Here is a 19,197-nt window from a genome sequence, read left to right on the forward strand (position 1 = left end):
ATAAAATTGTATTACATTTTTTAAATAGTATAATATAAAATAAAATGCACTACATAATTAAAATAAATTATAATATGAAAAACTCTTTTTTTAAAATGAGTATAGAACATTTTAAAATAAAATAGAATAAAATATGCAATCTTGTATAAATTCTACAACACAAAATACATGTAAATAATAAATATAAAATAATTGAAAAAAATGTCATTTTGGAAATAGGAATATGTGACTATGTAACCTGTTCTATATCTGGCTGTAGAGGGCTGTAGAGGGGTCGCGTCTCTACATGTTCAGGCACCAGACACTGACTCCTCAACACCAACAGAGCTAGACGCTCCATCACTGGTCCCAGGTGAGCGTTAAGAGCTTTTCCTTCATCTGAGGGCCAAATATAGTAAACAATAAGGTCACTGTAGTTTAAGTTCATACTGACATAAAAAAGCCAAAATGTTGAGGCACTTCAAACTTTTATGTTTTCTTTTAGCTTAAAATTGTTTAAGGAAGATTCATCATAACGTTATTTTCCATTAAAACCGTGAAAAAGGAACCACTATGTAACCTCTGATTTGATATGACGAACATCTGGGCATCAAATTTTAGTAAGTCATAACCGAGAGCAGAAAAAGCCAACATTCATGAAGCATTCCACTTAAATAGTCGGAAATGTTTATCTTTCCCTGTTCCTCAGATGATGCGTTGATTTCATTGCTGTTGATCTAAGAGGAGAGTTTCCCCTTGTCAAAAAGCAAAAAGAGAGAGCAAAAATAAACGCCCACTGTTGAGTTTATGGTTTGAAACCCTGTGTCACGTCCCTGAGGGAAACATGGTTGGAGTGTGGAGAAAAGAGGAAAAAGATTGAAGTGGAGGAAGACAATTTCTGCCATGAAGTTGGATGCCCGAAAAGGCCACCTGATAATTGCTTTGACGCGTGGGTTGCCGCGGTTACGCGGGCCAAACAAAGAGATGTAGTATTCCTCCGCGTCAAGACATGGGAGCAGGAGGCTGAGGAGCCTGCCACACTGTTGATCTTGGCTGAACAGGCTTGTATGCTAGTTCACCATAAATCTGAAGCCGACCTCGTCCCAAAGCATCATGGAAGGGAAAATGGCTGGAGAGCTTGGCTTTCTGTAGGCCTTGTGTGACATCTGACTGGCTGAATGGCGCCGTGGGACTTGAACGGCTTAGGATCTGATGAAGGTTATGCATAAGTAAGATTATCATAATACACACCTAATGGTGAACTAGCATTAGTTAGCATTATCTTCCCAGGGGCACACTTTAAAACAGGAGGGGATGTCAGGATGCTTTGGCAAGGAGTGATATATTTGCTGTGAATGAATGATTATGTCAGAGGTGCTGTATGTTTACACAGGTCCTTCGTCTTTACAACATCGCACTTGTTTTTCTTCACACTCATTCTTTCCGTTCATAGCTCTGTGCAAGAACAGCCAAGCGGCCTCCCCGACAGCTCTGTGATCCCACACACACAGATATGCTGTATGGCACAAGCCGAGACGTATATCGTTATTCTTTTTCTGTCAGTGTTTTCACAGAACCGCAGCTGATCTCGTGCTCGACTTGCTTTTTTTTAATGATGGAAGATGTGATGGAGTCGGGCTGGTGCTTTGATTAGCTCTTACTCGTGACTAATGCTTTCAGCAGCTCCAAAGAAAAGACTTCCACTTTCTTTTTTCGCCATCCAGCCCGTGGGTTTGATAGGTTGTGATGCCTGTGTTTATTCATACGTATGCACTCACGTAATTCACAGTTCTCTAAGAAGCCGCTCATGGTAAGGACAATCGCAGAATTAATGATCAAATATCATGAACATTAATTTTTTAGTGGTAGGAAACTAGGTCTGGTTGGGGTGTGTTTTTAGGACACTGACCAAGGTCTGCAACTGTGTACTCCTGTCCTCTGAAGTAGATTCTATCCTGCTTGTAGACCGGGAGTTTGTAGTTTTGCCTCTCGCACAGACGATAAAGTAACTGGGATGGTTTCAGCTGATCTCGCCACTGGTTAACTCCGGACCTGAAGTCAAAAAGAGGGTAACTGTGTGTATCTGAGCAGAATGTGTTATCACAGTTAATCCATCAGCTAATCCATCTTAAAGCAGTTAAGACCAGCACTTTCCCATAGGCATAGTTGTTTTTTAAGCAAGGCTGTGTTTCAGCATTATAATATGACATTGCTTAAGCCAGCTTTAGGTGGTTTGCTGGCCTTTAATGGTTTGAGATATTTTTTCCAGTTGAGAATCACAATATGGCATCGGATTGAGTTTTACAACATTCATTTCCTTCATTTATTTACAGTTTTCATAATGACTCCTAACAATACCTGGTAGGTGGAAGGAAGTATAATGAAAGACAGAGGCATTTCTTACAAACAGTAGGACTGTGGCAGGCCGCAGCGAGCACCATGACGTGACAAGAAGCGATTCTCCAAATCAATGACGGTCTCTCCTATTTTCTCATCTTTAGTGACCATGTCATAATCATACAGCGCGATCTTTAGGTCCTTCTCAAGGGGCAGAGAGCATGTCAGCTCAAACATCCTAAATGAGAATCAAAAGACATACATTTCAATTTCTGAATACTTCCTTTGGTCAGAAATGATTTCACTTAAATGTTTTAAAAAAAACACCCTTGCTATTCAGTCATCATTTAGCCACCAGATCAAACCTTCCTTCTAGCACGTATTCAACACTAAGACTCTTAGAATTATGGGCATCATAATTTTTATGAGTGTGTCGACCCCTGCTGGTATAATTGATCCTTGCAATGACGTGTTTCTACATCTGTGTGTGCGTGTGTGTGTGTGTGTGTGTGTGTGTGTGTGTGTGTGTTAGAGAGAGAGAGAGAGACTATGTTCAAGGACAGAATGAAAACGAAAAAAACTTACTTTCCAAAAACAGGGTCCAAAGTACAAGGTATGTAACTGTCGTGGTCATCGACTGATTTCTTGCCAAGTGTGATCTTAACATAGGGGTCACACTACGAAAGAACAAGGAGTGCTTGTTAGTATGTATTAACATAGCAACACACTCGCACATATATACCATAAGCGACAATATCCAAAAAAGCACCCCCTCTTTTTGTACTTAAAACGACTGTTCTTTGCTCTTTCGGTGGAAAATAGTAACAAATCTCTGTGATCAGTGTGTGTTTCATAGGCAGCAGCGAATGTGAAATGTTCCATATCATAACTCCTGGCCTGAGTAGGTGATGAAAGGACGTCATCTTAGCATATTCGCAACTAATGAAGGGAAAGCCCATCTGACGCAGGGCCAGCAGTGGTGACGTGTTGGCCAGGTCTCGGGCAGCGATTGCGAGTTTATGGTTGTGAGTAAAAGGGTGGCTCCATGTTTTCATAAAGCAATTTCTCTGCTCTCTTATGACTCTGGTACTGCAGAGGCTTCGCAAAGGACTCGTCTGGCTGATGAAAAAAACTAAAGATTTGTGAATGCGTCTAGTGAAATACAAGGGCTGTTGTAACAACCTCTCCCAACCCAAAGACGTATACAAGGTCGCTGAAAAGCAGACTGCTTGTTAGCATGTTCCTTTGCCCTTTTTGCCTTGTTTTGGATGTGTTGTACGTACCTTGCCGTTGGCATCTTTGGGCTGTAAGCCATAGGCCTGGATGATGTAGACACGTACCAGGCACTCCTCTATACCATTCGGGGGAAGTTTGCGGAACTGGCGTGGGGGTACGGGCATCGAGGGATCATCAGGCAATGGATAGATCTTAAATGAGCCCTGAAGGAGGACAGGAGTCAGTGTACCTCATGGTGCAATTTAGTTTGACTTTTTTCTGGAGACCTGCTGTCTGGGGCCTCCAGACAAACCTCAAATTACACTTTAATCCCTCAAATTTAGTTCCCTCAAATCCTACTAGAACTAAACCAGTTGTAATTCAAATAAACCAGGAAAGCATCTAGACTCTTCAAATTAAAGGTTCCAATTAGAACCGAAATGGGTTTTACAGTCATATGCCGGATGCCATAGGAGGGTTTTTTAAAAGTTCCAACCCCATATTACTGTTATTTTTTTCAAAATCTAAATAGATAAATATTAAAATAATAATAATAATAATAAAGCTGACAGAATCTCATAACAAAATTACTAAAACCATAAGTAAATAAATGAAAGCTATTCAAAATATCCCTAAATAGTACAACAGCATATAAACAATCCCTTACCAAAAAGTAGTATACTTCAAGTTTATTTTATTAAGTATACTTAATAAAGTTTAAGTATATTTTAAGTATACTTTATGTAGCAAGTATACCAAATATTAGTGTTCTAGTAGTATACTTGTAAGTGTACTGTTTCAATACTCATTGGGACTAAATTGGCCCACTTTCTAGTGTATAAAAGTATATTTTTAAGTATACTTTAAGTATAACAGTAGCAAACTTGAGTACACAACTAGTTTACCTCTATGTTTGTAGTTTGTACTGCAATTATACTAAAAGTGAGCTTATAGGTATACTGACAGTTTACTAATGAAATACTTTGTACACTGTACACTTTGAAGTATAGTTTCAGTAAACTACTAGTTTAGTAGTTTTATACTGCAAGTATACTCATAAGTTTTCTTTAAGTGAACTTTACATCATACTTTAAGTATACCGCTATGTCTCTATTTCTGTATAGAAGATGTGTACTAGCGCCCGCTACCGTCTAACAATGAAAACACGGATTCTAGGAGCACAAGTATAGCTCAAATATATTTAGACTTTTTGTAAGTATAAGTCAAGTATACTCAAATGTCATTTTAAGTATATTTCTGAGAAGTACATAAAGCCCATTTTTGAGAAGTACATATAAAAGTAAACTAAAAGCATACTTTCCTATTTTTAGTTTAAAAGAAGTATACTAATAGCACACTTGAATAAGCTTGTTTTTCGTAAGGGATACTTAAACAACATTGGTCTGAAATGCTTCAAAACATCACCATATGTTCCACAGAAGAAAGATAATAATTACAAAATGTTGACAAAATGATGACAATTTTAATTTTCTTTCTTTCTTTTACATTTTTTTTTTAACGTTTATTCCTTAATTCTTTCGAAAACTTCAATGTACTGATGCTTTAAAGAACACAGAAACAGGTTGCAAAGGGGCAGAACATTTCCAGTAAATTTCTGAAAGTTTCCAAAAATCCTGGAAAAAATCCTGGAAATATTCAGCATCTTTGCACAACGTACCCAAAAACTAGTACAATGACTTGAATAACCCACAATGCATCTTCAAAAACATTTTAATCTCCAATAAAACCGTATAGCAACCTCAACTACCCTATATAACATAACATGGTTCTTGGTAAGAGGCTTAGGGTGACCTAAAGGTCCCAGAACCATGAAAGATTTTAAGAGACAGTGTCTGTAAAGAAGGCAAGGAGGCCCATTTTTGGAGATCTACAGTAGACAGTTCACCAAAAGAATGGCATACGACTCTGGATCTGTTGCAGAATGCTCTAAATCAACAAATTGTTCAATGGTAAATTTGACAAAATACAGACTGAACCTGCCAGGCAAGTATGTGATCAGTTTAAACAGAAGGCCCAATTCAAATGACTTTTCATTAGCTTTGATAATAAGCAACAACACCCATCCATTGGTTCATCTGGCGCCGTCTGAATGTTTTTCCTCTTGGAGACTGAATGTGAGCACGTGAGATAACAGTTGATAGTAGCTGAGAGGTAATGAGTGACCCTACCTTAAACTCTCCAACAACAGAAGGGTCTTCACTCTCATTCTGGACTCTTCCACGGTGAAGTTTAAATGTTTGACAGAAATCAGCCAACTGCTCGAAACCTTCAGCCATTTCCAGTTCCCTGTCATACACCTGAGAAAGGAAGCACAGGAGAGTATTTTGTAATATATGTTGATTTGGATGCAGATCTAGCTCTTTAAAAATGTGCTCTAATCAACTGAAAGGGCTGAAAGGACACATACTATGCACAAGACATCCATTGTTTGTCCTGCCAAAGCAGTTTTCTTTAAGAATCTTGGACTCTGAGATCTTTAATTGTGGGTTTAACATTTCAGGCGCAAGTCAAACAACTTCAAATGCATCATTAATACAAAAAGATCTGGAAATTCCTGATTATGTGAATGTTTAAAAACGGCAATAAAATGCGCAAAAACGATTTGTGCCTGAGGAAAATATGCTTCGCCATGACATTACACAACTTTTAACTAGCGGCGGAAAACTCTCCAACCAAACGGCCACCCAGGAGACAACTTAGTGACAAAAGTATGAAGGAATCCTCGTAAGCGAGTCGCTCTGTTTTTCTAGTTGACTCACTCAGGCCTGGTCCCTGAACGTGTGACACAGCACATGAAACCCTCTCCCAGTCTCTTTTGCTCTTTCCCTGCCTTCAATCTCTCCCTCAGGCACCATTAGCCCAAAATAACAGCTCATCTCAGCAGTTTTAAGGAAAGTGTTTCTGTCTGCTGCTCCTCCCGGTGCGTGGGATACTCACACGGTGGCAGCCAACAATCGAACCCTGGGCCTCGCAGGTAGCCCTGAGACCCGAGCCTCTGCCAGATGACTAACAGACACGTTTAGATCAGAAAGGTTGGAAAGAGTGGCTAAGGCAAGTAGAGAGAGAATGTGGTGACAGGGGAGATCGCTGACAAACTGGCCAGAGATCGAGGGATGATAGGGAGGTGTGGGCTGGGGGGAAAACGGGCCGATGACGTCAGTAACGGAGCCCTTGTCTGCACTTGGTTATCCCCCTGCGACAACCCCGACATGAATTCATCGGAAAAGTTGGGAATCTGGCAGCCACGGGCTCTATTATAAATGGATAAGCTTGTGGGAAGTGGGCTGGAGTGGACTGGAGTCAGGGTGAGTGTGCGTTTGAAAGTAGGCATGCGCACTCCCGAGAGAGACCACAGGACTTTGAAGTTCCGCCATCTTTATGTTTGGTTTTCTTTGAGCACTGATAATGTCACTATAGTTACTATTAACTTTTGCTGTTAATCTCCATGGACAGATTTCATACCACTGGGATTGTCTTAGACATGCCATTTGGGAGACATGAGGATGAAAAAAACGACATAATGTTCATTTTTGTTCCACAGAGAACTTTTTGTTCTCAAGTTGTGTAGGAAATTATGTACTAAGTTCTTTAAAGTAGTTCTTATCCCCAAAATGTTCTGTCATCTTGTTCATGTCATCCCAAACCAGTATGATTTTCTTCTGTTGAACACAAAATGTTTTGAAAAATGTTTTGAGGGCTGTCAGTATCATAGATTGGACAAATGCACCATGCAACCTGTTTACATAGAAGCTCTAGCATTGCTCATCTTTGCACTGTACGATCAGGTTTTTCATGAATGGACTTTTCAGACTATATGAGTAATAATATAACTCTCCTCTTCAAATTGACATGTTTGAAGGGGGCAGCTGTGGCCTAATGGCTAGAGAGTTGGACTTGTAACCCAAAGGTCGCAGGTTCGAGTCTTGGTGCTAGCAGGAGTTGTAGGTGGAAGGGAGTGAATGAACAGCGTTCTCTTCCACCTTCAATACCCACGGCTGAAGTGCCCTTGAGCAAGGCATTGAACCCCCAGTTGCTCCCCGGGTGCTGGATATAGCTGCCCACTGCTCAGGGTGTGTGTTCACGGTGTGTTCAGTTCTCATTGCTGTGTGTATACACTTGGATGGGTTAAACACAGAGCACCAATTCCGAGTATGGGTTACCATACTTGGCAAATGTCATGACTTTCACTTATTTTTTTCTTCACTTTTTACATCAGCATTTGACTTTTTGCCCTCAAATGCTGGATTGAGAGTTTATACAACACTTTGTGCTTCTGTGACTGTCCACGAGATGTCTGTTAGTAAACATCTAGCCATAACTTGCTAACAATGCATTGTTTCACACTACACAAATTTGGCACTGCAATGTGGGGTTAATGGCACAAAGCTAACCCTGCTCTGGAGCAGGCTTTCAAAAAGTAGTGCTGTCAAACGCAAAAAAAAAAAAAAAAAAAAAAAAAAAAAAATCTGAAATTAATCGCAATTAATCGTGATTAATCCCACCTAACATTAACATTTTTAAATATACTTTTTTATTTCAATAATTTCACATTCGATCTTTAAATTAATGTAGAAACAACAAAGACAGTATTTTTTAAAAATTATTTGTTTAATGCCATCTTTTTTATGACTGACTTTTTTATCACTGATACCAAGGAATTTTTTTATTTTTTATATATATTTAACCATTGACTATAGCCATTCAACATTACAGTCGAGAGCTATCCATTTCAACATTTATATCACTTTAAAAAATTGTGAATTTTAGTTTAAAAAAATTCAATTTAAAAAAAACTTCTAATTTAAGTAAGGAATAATATACATCCAGCTGGTTGTTATCACAGAATAACCCCCGACAGGGTGATCAGTTCAATGCCTTACCTGCAGCGTATCGAAGCCCTTCTCTAGATAACTGCCACACTTGTTTCTCTCACCCGTGGAGGCATAAAACTTGCTCCACCAGTCCATAAATTCATCCTGCTGTAGACAGAGAGCAAGAAAACAAGAGAATGGAAAGAAACATTAAAAGGTCAGTACAGTTCAAGGAAGGTCAGTACATATCTGACACCACATCCCTCATTCATTAGACCCCTGCTTAATTAAATCAATCATTTCATGAACAAAAATATCTAGTCTAAAAGCAATAAAAGCCTCAACTTACCCATCGCCCCAACTAAAGCATGTGCAACAAATTCAACACAAACAAGAAGACAAGGTTAGAAAAAGATAAGTATGAGGAATAAAAGTCAAGAGAAAATACACTCAAGTGTCAAAACATTTTAAGCAGACAGACACATGCAAAAGTGACAGTGACACCATCCACAGACCAAACAACCAGTGGAAACAACCCTTTCCATAACTTAATCTTTTCAATAAGTGACTGATAAATCATCCCACTGCTGTAATGCCTGTTAAGTGTAAGCATATCAACTGAAACTAGAAAGAAAGCTTTCAAATTGTCATTTTCCTGGTACTTTCATGGGTATGATTCAGGAGTGAATCAGGAGGAGCCACTGATACAGTTAGCCTCGCCAACGCTCACTGATTTCATGTGGAAAGTGTGGGAATTTTTGAAAAGGTACAAATCAGGCAGTTCCCACCTCAGCCAGCACCACATTCCCATCCAAGCAAAAGACAAAAGAGTGTTGTTAATGTGAAACACCCTCAGTAAGTGACTCTGCTTCAAAACAAGAAACAAAAGTGTAGTCTGAATACGTGCGTGTGTGTGTTTGACAGTTGAATGAAAGACAGATTGAGCCACCATGGCATAAAACACACTATGTTTGAGAGAGATGAGATCCCTCCGCTGGCTGGACCCACGCACACTGCTCTCTCTTCCAGAAGGCCAGTTTTGACTCGCCCTGAGGAAAGACTGCAAGTTTCGCTTCCATCGTTCTTTTAATTTTTATGATGAGAGAGGAAAAACAGTAGTGATGGAGCAATGCCGGGCTCTGCTGGGTTTTTTCCTCATCTTGGTTGTTAAGGAGTGTGGTGGTGTGACGTGCGTTTTGGTGGCAAGGCAGGGGGCCGACAGTGTTGTTTAAGTGGCCTTAATGCCAAGGAATGCATGTGTACTCATTTCAGAGTGTCATATGCCACTACTCTACAAGACTGTGCATTTACCCTTACGAAAAAGAAGCTTATTCAAGTGTGCTATTAGTATACTTCTTTTAAACTAAAAATAGGAAAGTATGCTTTTAGTTTACTTTTTATGTACTTCTCAGAAATGGGCTTTATGTACAGAAATATGCTTAAAATGACATTTAAGTATACTTGACTTATACTTATAAAAATTTGAAATGTATTTGAGCTATACTCCTAGAATCCGTGTTTTCATTATTAAACGGTAGCGGGCGCTAGTACACATCTTCTGCACAGAATTTCCAAAAAAACACAAGTGAAGAAGAAAAAAGAAACAACAGATACTAACCTTGTCCAAATACCCACACTTGCTGTCTTTGCACTTGATCACTTGACTACTTATGACGTATTTCCTGTAATTTTTGTAATCTAAAATAATGGGCAATAAATAAGAAGAAATAAAACAGTGTGCCTTACCATTAAAAAATGTTTGGGGTTCGTAAGACTAAATGCTTTTGAGATGGTCTTTTATGGTCACGGAGACTGCAAATATTTGATCAAAAATAGAGTAAAACAGTATTATTCGGTAATATTATTACAATATAAAATAATTATATTTATATATAAACTTTTTCCTATTTAAATATATTTTAAAATGTCATTTATTTTTGTGATGGCAAAGATACATTTTCGGCCTTCAGTGTCTGAATTTTTCAGTCTTTTGTGTCTCATGATCCTTCAGAAATAATTTTAATATGCTGACCTGGTGGTCAAAAACATTTCTCCTTATTATCAATGTTATATAATATTTTTGTGGAAACAGTGATACATTTTTTACGTTTTTTTTAATGCACAGAATAACAAAATTTATTTGAAATAATAATTTGTAACATTATACGTCTTTACTATCATTTATTATCAACTTTATATACATTCTTGTTGAATTAACAAAAAAAAGTACTGACTCCAAACTTTTAAAATGGCAGTGCACTTTACTTAACTTAGAAGAAGTGTCACATTATAAAGCTTGAGAATTGCTCAGAAAATATGAGAATCTGTAAAACAAAGAAAGACTCAGCAAAAACAGTATTTTTTTCTAAAGAGTAATTGTATTAGGAGGCAAGCACATACAGAAGAGATGTGTGCAGCACATGTGCATGACAATAAGTCAGAACAGGTTTAAGGACTGTGCCAAGCTTGTTGGACACAGATTAAAAAGTCACAAAGCTCACAACATTACAGTCAAAAAGTTTTAAAAACAGTAAATCCAATCATTTACAAAAGACATAAAATTTAGACTAGTGGATGTAACTTAAACGCTCTAGAAGTTAGAGTCATGTTGGTATGAGGTCAGAGATTTTGTAAACACAGATTTACACAAGAATTTCCTTAAGCCAATATAATAAAGGAGAGAAATTACTGACTCAACAAATGGCACAGAGAGAAAGAGATGAGCAGAAGGTGAAGCTAACATGAAGTTGCATGTTTTTAGGGGACAGTCCCCTAGTCCAGCCCATGTGTCTACCCATAGGCAGTACACAAGGTAAATGGGACTGGGTGTGCAGCAACGATTTGCAAAGTATTGTGAAGTTGCTTTCAGAATCACTTTAGCTGAGTTGGCCTGACTGTGTGGCAGTCTAACCGGCCCTGAATGGTGCTTTTCATAGTACTGCCACATGTCTCCTCTCTTTGTCTGACAGAGCTATTAAAGCGGAGCCTAAGGACGCCGTGACAGCCATGTTTCCATACTAGTTACTATGTGTGTGCGCCTTAGGTGTTTGTGTGCAAGTTTGTGTTAAGGAAATAATGTCCCATTTTGCCTCTGAAATGATGTGTAATGAGTGTGTGCATGTGCGTCTGGTCACCCAGACACTTTGAGTGCACCAGATGTATGCGTTTAGTTATTCTATACTTTGCCCAAAGGTTTTAGGGCTTAGGGTATTATTAAAATAAGCACTGCACCAGAGAAGACCACACCATATAAACCTGGGTGTATATGTGCGTGCATGCTCGCAAAAAGTTAAACACACCCTCAAAAGTGATGTTATACAGATGAAAAGATAATGTTATGGGTGTGATACGATTTCAGACAACGGGAACCTAGAAATTTCTAAAAATTAGAGGATTTATAATGGCTGCTATGCCCATGGGCGGCCTGGTACTGGAACAGGGTGGTCGGAGAGACTGAGGGAAAACAGTGAACTTCACTGCTCCTCCAAAAATTCATTCATGCAAAACCTGTTAAAATGGTTGCAAACATTCTCAATTCCTGAGGTGAAGGTTACTGGAGGGCACTGGTGGTGTTAGCTTTGGGTCTGAAAGGGCTCATGTGCACTAGTGATGAAAAATAACCAAGCAGCTTATTCAAAAGCTTATTTTAAATGACTTTACTCATTTTACTCAACTTCTACCTGATCAAAATGTATATCCATTACAATAATGCTTACAGCATTTTAAGATTTTATTCATTTACTCTACGTGACTTTTTCCAGCTCTAGAAATCACACTTTTAAAATTAAGTAAAAATTTAAGTTTTAAACCATTTTGAGTCATCTTGAAGCCTTCTTGGCAGGTTACTGAGGCTCCCTAGTGGTCCCCTGGGCCCCTGGTTGAGAACCACTGGTGTACAGCAGTGACATTTTTTTTCACCTCGGCTCTAGCTTGTTCCTAGTCTTGGTTTCTAATAAAGCTGGCTATAAATATACACTATAAATATTGTTGGCCCTGTGACAGTCGCTTGTTCCTCTATTGTAAGTCACTTTGTATAAAAGCATCCATATTAATATAATATCATAAAGCCAGTACTGGCCTTCTCAACCAGGATTTTGGATAAAAGCTTAAGGGAATTTTGAATGTACTTATACATTTATAACTGGATTTATTTTGGTTAAGGGCAGCCCTTGTTCACTAAGACGTGTCCTGTACTGCTTCACTGTCTGCACATTTCAGCAGAGTCAAGGCATTCTTTCAAATAACCTTCAGTATAGTTTCATGGTCTGAAGAAAATTAAGCCACCAACCAATATTCCATTTTATGAGCAACCACAGTCCTGCATGTTTCTTTTTTCTCCTCTCAAAACTACTGATGCGTTTTGGATGTCAAGAACTAAGACTGGCAAAACTGTTGAAATACTATTTGTACTCTGGCATGTCTGAAGGCTTGGCAAAGACTTCAGCAAACACGGCATCACCACGGTGCAAGCCTGTATGTATGACAGTTCTCACAAAGCAAAGAGCAGAACAGAACAGAACAGAACAGAACAGAACAGAATAGAACAGAACAGAACAACAAAGAATAGAATAGAATAAAAAAAAAAAAAATATAAAATAAAAAAATTGGATAGGCCCTGCTTTAGGACAAACTAAATTCGAAATAATTAGATAAACAGGGTTTTATCAGGATTTTTTTTTTTTTTTTTTTTTTTTTTTTGATGACAAGGACTTCAAAATTAACAAAAAGTGAATACTGAAAGTGTATCTTTTTTTCTATGCACTATTATTGTTAGATGTATAAACCTGAAGAGAAGCGTTTTCAATAAAAAAAATCAACAAAAAATGTGAGACACTTGCATTAAACATGTTTAATAAATAGTTTGTATGTGCTTTAACAGACCCAAAACTCATTTTGTAAAATCTTTAGCCTTCAGATTGTTTTACTGCCCTTATAGCACCCTCATGTGGATCCTAGATCCCAGTTTAAAAATCCCGGAATTAGAAGACCTCAAAATAATGAAGTATATCTCATTAAAATTACAATGAGAAAAAAAAAAGATGAACATTTCTCTCCTCTCAATCTTTTTTCTCTCCCTCCTGAGACTGTGGCTCATAGAAAGGCAGGACTGTGGCTCATAGAAAGTATCTATACAAAATTTAATTAAAAAATGATTGAATACACATTTTCATCTCTCTTTTTCTCTTCCTTTCACTCATTCTTTTTCTTTCTGTTCTTGACATTTGGCTATGAAGGGAAATGCACTGGGAATCTTTTAACAGCCCTATTTGCTTTGGCTCTGGTGAGAGAGAAAATTTGGGTTTTTGATCATCTGGTTTGAATGTTTTCTAATAAAATAAATAAATAAATAAACCTCTATATTTTATCAGGAGAAGGGAGAAGGGTGTACTACATTTAGATTGTAATATAAACAAAAAATTATATCAAAGCATTCTGCTTAGCCCTAGCCTGATCTAAGATCTAGACCCAAAGCCCTAAATCTGTAGAGATCATGTGACCAAGACCAAACTGGACCATGCTAAGACCTGTACGACATCCAAGAATAGAAGGGCCTAAAAAGATGATAGAACACGCACAACTCCTATATGCTTGCTTCTCTTTTCTTGGTCTCTCATCCACGGTCCTGACTATTTTCTTTTAGAAATGAAATTGCTGTAACTAAAAAAAGTGCAGAAAGAAGGATAGTTTGAATCCATTAAGTCCCCTTGATCTTAACACAAAACAGGATTCATCTCTTGGAGGAACTATGTTCTGCAACCAATCATAAGCGTAACAAAGAGATCTTTACAGAACCAAATACAAATATGAGCGCAAATTATTTTTGCCTCATAAATAAAGAATAAAATAAAATAAAAATTTAACAAATGTCTCTCACCCAACGTTCCTTCAGTCAGTCACATGCATAAATCCTGCCTTGAGTTAGAAACATTTGTGTAAGGTTTCCTAATGGCATATACAGTATCTGCCTGATTAGAGGCATCCGTTAACCTAATTAGACTGGTGTAAATATCATTTGGAAATACTCTTTATGGTCAGAAGTATGTGGATTCCTAAATACCACACCCGTATGAGCATATCTAAGCATTCAATTTCAAAACCATGGGTATTGACAGGGAGTTGATCCTCCCTTTGCAGCTATAACAGTTTGCAATTTTTTGAAAAGGCCTGGAACATGCTGTGGGGATGTTGTGGGATATGGAAGATGTTGTAACATGACTGCAGAGATTTACTCTCATTCAGATACAAGAGCATAAGTGAAGTTAGGCCTTGATATTGGGCAATGGGGATTGACTCGAAGTTGGCGTTCCAGTTCATCCCAAACCATGTTCAGGTCTGGACTTTGTGTAGGTCAGTCACCGTTTTCCACAACAGACTCAGTAAACCATTTCTATACCGACTACAACATTTTATTTTTATTTTTTTATTTTTTTCTAAATCTTCATGTAAATGTCAGACCTTGGTCTGGGTGATGTCACTTGTCCTTGCATCATCATACACCAAGAGCATGCAGCACAAAACACAAGCCACATCACATTTGGATGAATTTACCACAGCTATTCTGACAGAATAAAGGTGCACATTCCATAGGCCACGAACACAAATGGAGACAGACATACATATATATATATATATATATATTTATATATATATATATATATATATATATATATATATATATATATATATATATATATATATATACATATATATATATATATATATTGCTCATTACATTCTTACTTATCGAGGGCTAAAAACCTTGGACTCAACCCATAGCATTATCACTTAAAGAGCTCTAGTCAGGATGAAATGAAGGTTACAGAGAAATGGAAAGAGATGGTGAAAGGGGTGATGAAGTCATACATACGTACATGGAGGCTGGACTGAGAAGGCGAGATGTTAATAATGGCAGAGCTGGTGCCGTCTGCCTGTTATAAACCAGAAGCATTGGTTAGTTGGTTAAGATTAGTAAATATCTGTAATTCGATAATCAACACACTTTCAAAAAAATGCAAAGAGGAACAATCATAGTGACAAAAAAGCCTTTAAATTTCGCTATTCAAAGTCTAAAGCAAAACAGTGTTTTTATGGTTTATATGGTAAATGTTTTAGGTTGTAATTGGAATGCGTAATATTAAATATCCTTATCAAGAAAAATCTAACTGATGTACATGTTATACAACACTTTGCCAGTCAACAGTTCAATCCTGGCCCTATTATAATGTTTTTGTAGCATAATGAGGAATGACATGAATACAGAGCAACACATTAGATCAGCTGGATATGTGGATGAAGTAAGATGACAGCATATATTACAGAGAAAATAGTGGATCGGGTCGCCAGGTCTGGAACTCCCAGACTAAGATACAAGAAAGAGCGTCAATGAGGTATAGATGGCAACCCTACCGAATGCTCTGACGCGAACCTTTGGTTTGTGAACTCAGACAGGACTGTTTCTAGCTGATAGATAAATCATTACCAAGGTTAGGACCATGAAATGTAATTTCCCGAAGATTGTTGTTTTTCCTGGATGAGACTCAAGAGTGGGTTTTCATCGATAATAGCTTTAACAGATGAAGAGAGGGTCTCTACAGTAGGATGAGTTCATGCTGCAATGCAAGCGCTAACGCTAATTAGCTGCAGACATAACACACATTCATATTCCGTAGAGCTGCACCTCCCAATGCTAAATCAAAAAATTGTTTTCTATGGGAACGTGTCGCAGAGAAAGTACCACGTCAGCCATAAAGCAATACTGGTGAAAATGCATTGAACAATGGAATAAAATAATTAAATTCTGAGGAGAGAGCCCTCCAAGGAGTAAGAATAATTTAGCGTCACAGTATCATTTTAAAAACGTTTGTCCACATATACGCATTATGAAATGCGTTGTAATAAATAACATGCTCAGGGAATGCTGAGAAACATCTCATATAATTCAAGCACAAATCTTATTACATCTATGTCAACGAATGCTCCCCTTAAAAGGATAAAATATCATGCAAAACAACAACAATTCTGCTGTTACATGGAGAATAAAAACTTTTTTGTAGTTTGTTAAAGTCTGGTTAACTTGTCTGCATTTAAGCAAATAAAAAATTAATAAAATAAAAATAGCATTAATTTCAAATTAATAAAAAATTTCCGTTTCTATTAATTTAGATTAACACTGATGTATTTTAATAACTGATTGTGTAAAAAAGATGTACCCATATAAAAAAAAGTATATATAGCAGTGTCCAAGCATCTCATCAGCAGAAAGAATCAAAAGGCTAGACTCACCTTTGCTGAGGAGCATGTTGTGTAGAGAGATGAGTTCACTTTAGTGATGAGAGCAAGTTTAATTTATTTGGGTCAGATGGGAAACATGTTCAGCATCAAACTGGGAAAAGACTGTACCCCGAGTGCCTAAAGAAGTCAGTGAAAGGTGGAAGAGGAAGAGGAAGTGTCATGGTTTGGGGGAAGTTTTCTGCGGCAGGAGTTGGGCCTCTTATAAAGCTACATTGCAGGGTGAATGCAAATGTTTATCAGAACCTCCTTCAGCAACATGCGGTACCTTCCCTGCAAGCATCTCCCAATCAGCCTGCAATTTTCATGCAAGACAATGACCCGTCACACTGCAAAACGAGTAAAGCAGTTCCCTGAAGCTAAGAAAATTGAGATAATGAAATGGCTGGCCCAGAGTCCTGATCTAAACCCGACTGAAAATCTATGGAAAATTCTTGGTGACAAAGTTGTGCCAAAGAAACCCACTACAGTTTGTGAACTATGGAAGAGAGTGGAAGAAGAGTGGACCAAGATCACATCAGCGCAGTGTGAGAAGCTAGTGATATCCTGCAGCTGCAGATCTGCTGAAGTCACTCAAAGCAGGGTCTCTACACTTCCTACTAATTTCTGACAGCTGTAACCCTCCAAAACTTTAGTTGTATCTTCTTCCGTGCTACAGTGGTTACTGTTCTCTAATTCTGATCACTGTATTTTCCACAAAAGAAAGGTTTTTGTTGAAATGCCTTGGATATTTTGTCAGACATGTTAGTAGAACATAAGCTAATATTCCTTCCAATTTTGAGCGAAGAAGATTAACAATATTTCAGAAAAAAAGTATTTATAGGTTGCTCTCTAATTCTGATCTCCACTGTATATTCTGAGAAGTAATCTAATCCAAAAATGGCTTGTGATAAATAGCAGCTTCACCCAAAAAAGCAGAGCAATTTTACACATCCCACCCTGATGAGCCTGGGAGATTGCATTCCCACACCGCATCTGTCACAAGCTCATCATGTTGAAGCAGTCCTGATTCCTCCATATTCTGATGCACATGGTGTGGATGATTACAATGCTATGGTAGGCTGGTGTTACGAACAGCAGAGCCGCTGTGTCTTCCCATGCAATAACCACATCCTGTTGAAATTATGTGAAATCACGCTTACGCTTTTACGCCGCAATCTAAATACAATCAAGAATGCTGGATGTAGCTTTAAACATCAGGAAATAAACAGGCTAATTGTTCTAATAAGTGCAAGACGTGACTAATAACCATCTTTTGCACTGACACAAGGACGGACAGTCTATCCAAAAATATTCAAATAGACTCTCAAAGTCGTATAAGAAGCAAGCCATCAGACTGGCTGCTCATAAACAGGGAACTGGTCGTGAAGGCCTGTCATCGAGCACTCTCATTCCCCCAGCGTCGACCCCTAGCAGGGGAGGTGTGGGGGTAGGGGGTGGCAGTTATTGTGGCGCCGGTGGTGAGCAGCCAGGAGCGGGGGGGATGCAGTTGCCCAAGACGAGAACTTACCACATCAGAGGGAGGACTGAACCCTCTCAGCGCCTTCTGCTGTGTAGTGCCAGGGCATAATAAATACAACAAGAGAGAGGACTCCACGCAGCTGCTCAGTAGAACAGCTAATTAGGACCAGGCCACTTTGTTTGCTGTTGTCCTCCAACTAGAGGAGTTGCATTACAGAACATTTTGAAGTACATACATTAGTGGGACTATTCGCCCCGCTCACTGTCTAAAGGCCTTTCGACGAAGCCATCAAGAGGTAGGATCAAAATCAAACATTTTCAGTAGTTCTCCCTCAAGTCTAACCTCAGAAACCTCACCAAAGCTTCTCTACATGGGTGCTTGCTTTTAGCGCCATGTTTCAGAAGTATATCATTTAACCCACTCAAAACCATAGCAAATCCACAAAGCCACTGGATTGGTGTTACTTTCCCCTATGAGGTTGTGTTTGGCCTCATCAAAAACCTGCTTTAAGTGACGAACCTGATCCAGGGAGCAGTTTTTATGAGGCCGCCAGGGAATAGAATTGGGGTCTGGGCCAAGCCAAAGCAAAGGCTTTAGGGAGATGATGGGGATCAAGTTTAATGCACAAGGGAGTTTGTACCAGTTTGCTGTACTGCTCTGAACACCACCAAACACAAGACATTAGAGGTGAAGATATAATAAGTTGTAATGCTTAAGAAGGAATACACAAAAACAAATTGCGCACATGATACCGCAGTTCACTTGCACACGCAATTCCCAATCTTGGAGGTCAGTTCTGAGTGCTAGTGGCTGTGGAGGATGCAACAGATTGTCACGTTCTAGCATTATGTACTGGGACTATACAGCATCACTTCACCACTGCAATCCAGGCACCTGAATCAACTCTGTATAAAATATGTGTACAGAAATAACTTTCTTTTTAAAGAAAAGTTTATTGAAATTCATCAAATTTCTATATGAACTTTCTATTTTTCAAATAATCCTGAAAAAAAAGGTTTTCATAAAAACATTAATCTGCACAACTGAACACCAAATAAGCATATTAGAATGATTCTGGAAGCA

The 19,197-nt window shown here is 38.3% G+C and overlaps 1 protein-coding gene across 1 annotated transcript in view; it reads right to left on the minus strand.

The window, feature by feature from the left end:
* LOC109068330 (dysferlin-like) overlaps positions 1 to 19,197 on the minus strand; it is a 79,979-nt gene that overhangs the window by 13,932 nt on the left and 46,850 nt on the right. Inside the window, exons 42-49 of the mRNA XM_042761362.1 lie at positions 15,236 to 15,292; positions 8,433 to 8,531; positions 5,721 to 5,849; positions 3,600 to 3,755; positions 2,902 to 2,993; positions 2,384 to 2,554; positions 1,889 to 2,031; positions 239 to 378 (exon numbers count right to left, since the gene is read on the minus strand). Coding sequence (XP_042617296.1) covers positions 239 to 378; positions 1,889 to 2,031; positions 2,384 to 2,554; positions 2,902 to 2,993; positions 3,600 to 3,755; positions 5,721 to 5,849; positions 8,433 to 8,531; positions 15,236 to 15,292 — 987 coding nt within the window. The remainder of the gene's footprint in view (positions 1 to 238; positions 379 to 1,888; positions 2,032 to 2,383; positions 2,555 to 2,901; positions 2,994 to 3,599; positions 3,756 to 5,720; positions 5,850 to 8,432; positions 8,532 to 15,235; positions 15,293 to 19,197) is intronic.

This window comes from Cyprinus carpio, chromosome A7 (assembly GCF_018340385.1).
Source record: "Cyprinus carpio isolate SPL01 chromosome A7, ASM1834038v1, whole genome shotgun sequence".
Classification (NCBI taxonomy): Eukaryota; Metazoa; Chordata; class Actinopteri; order Cypriniformes; family Cyprinidae; genus Cyprinus; species Cyprinus carpio.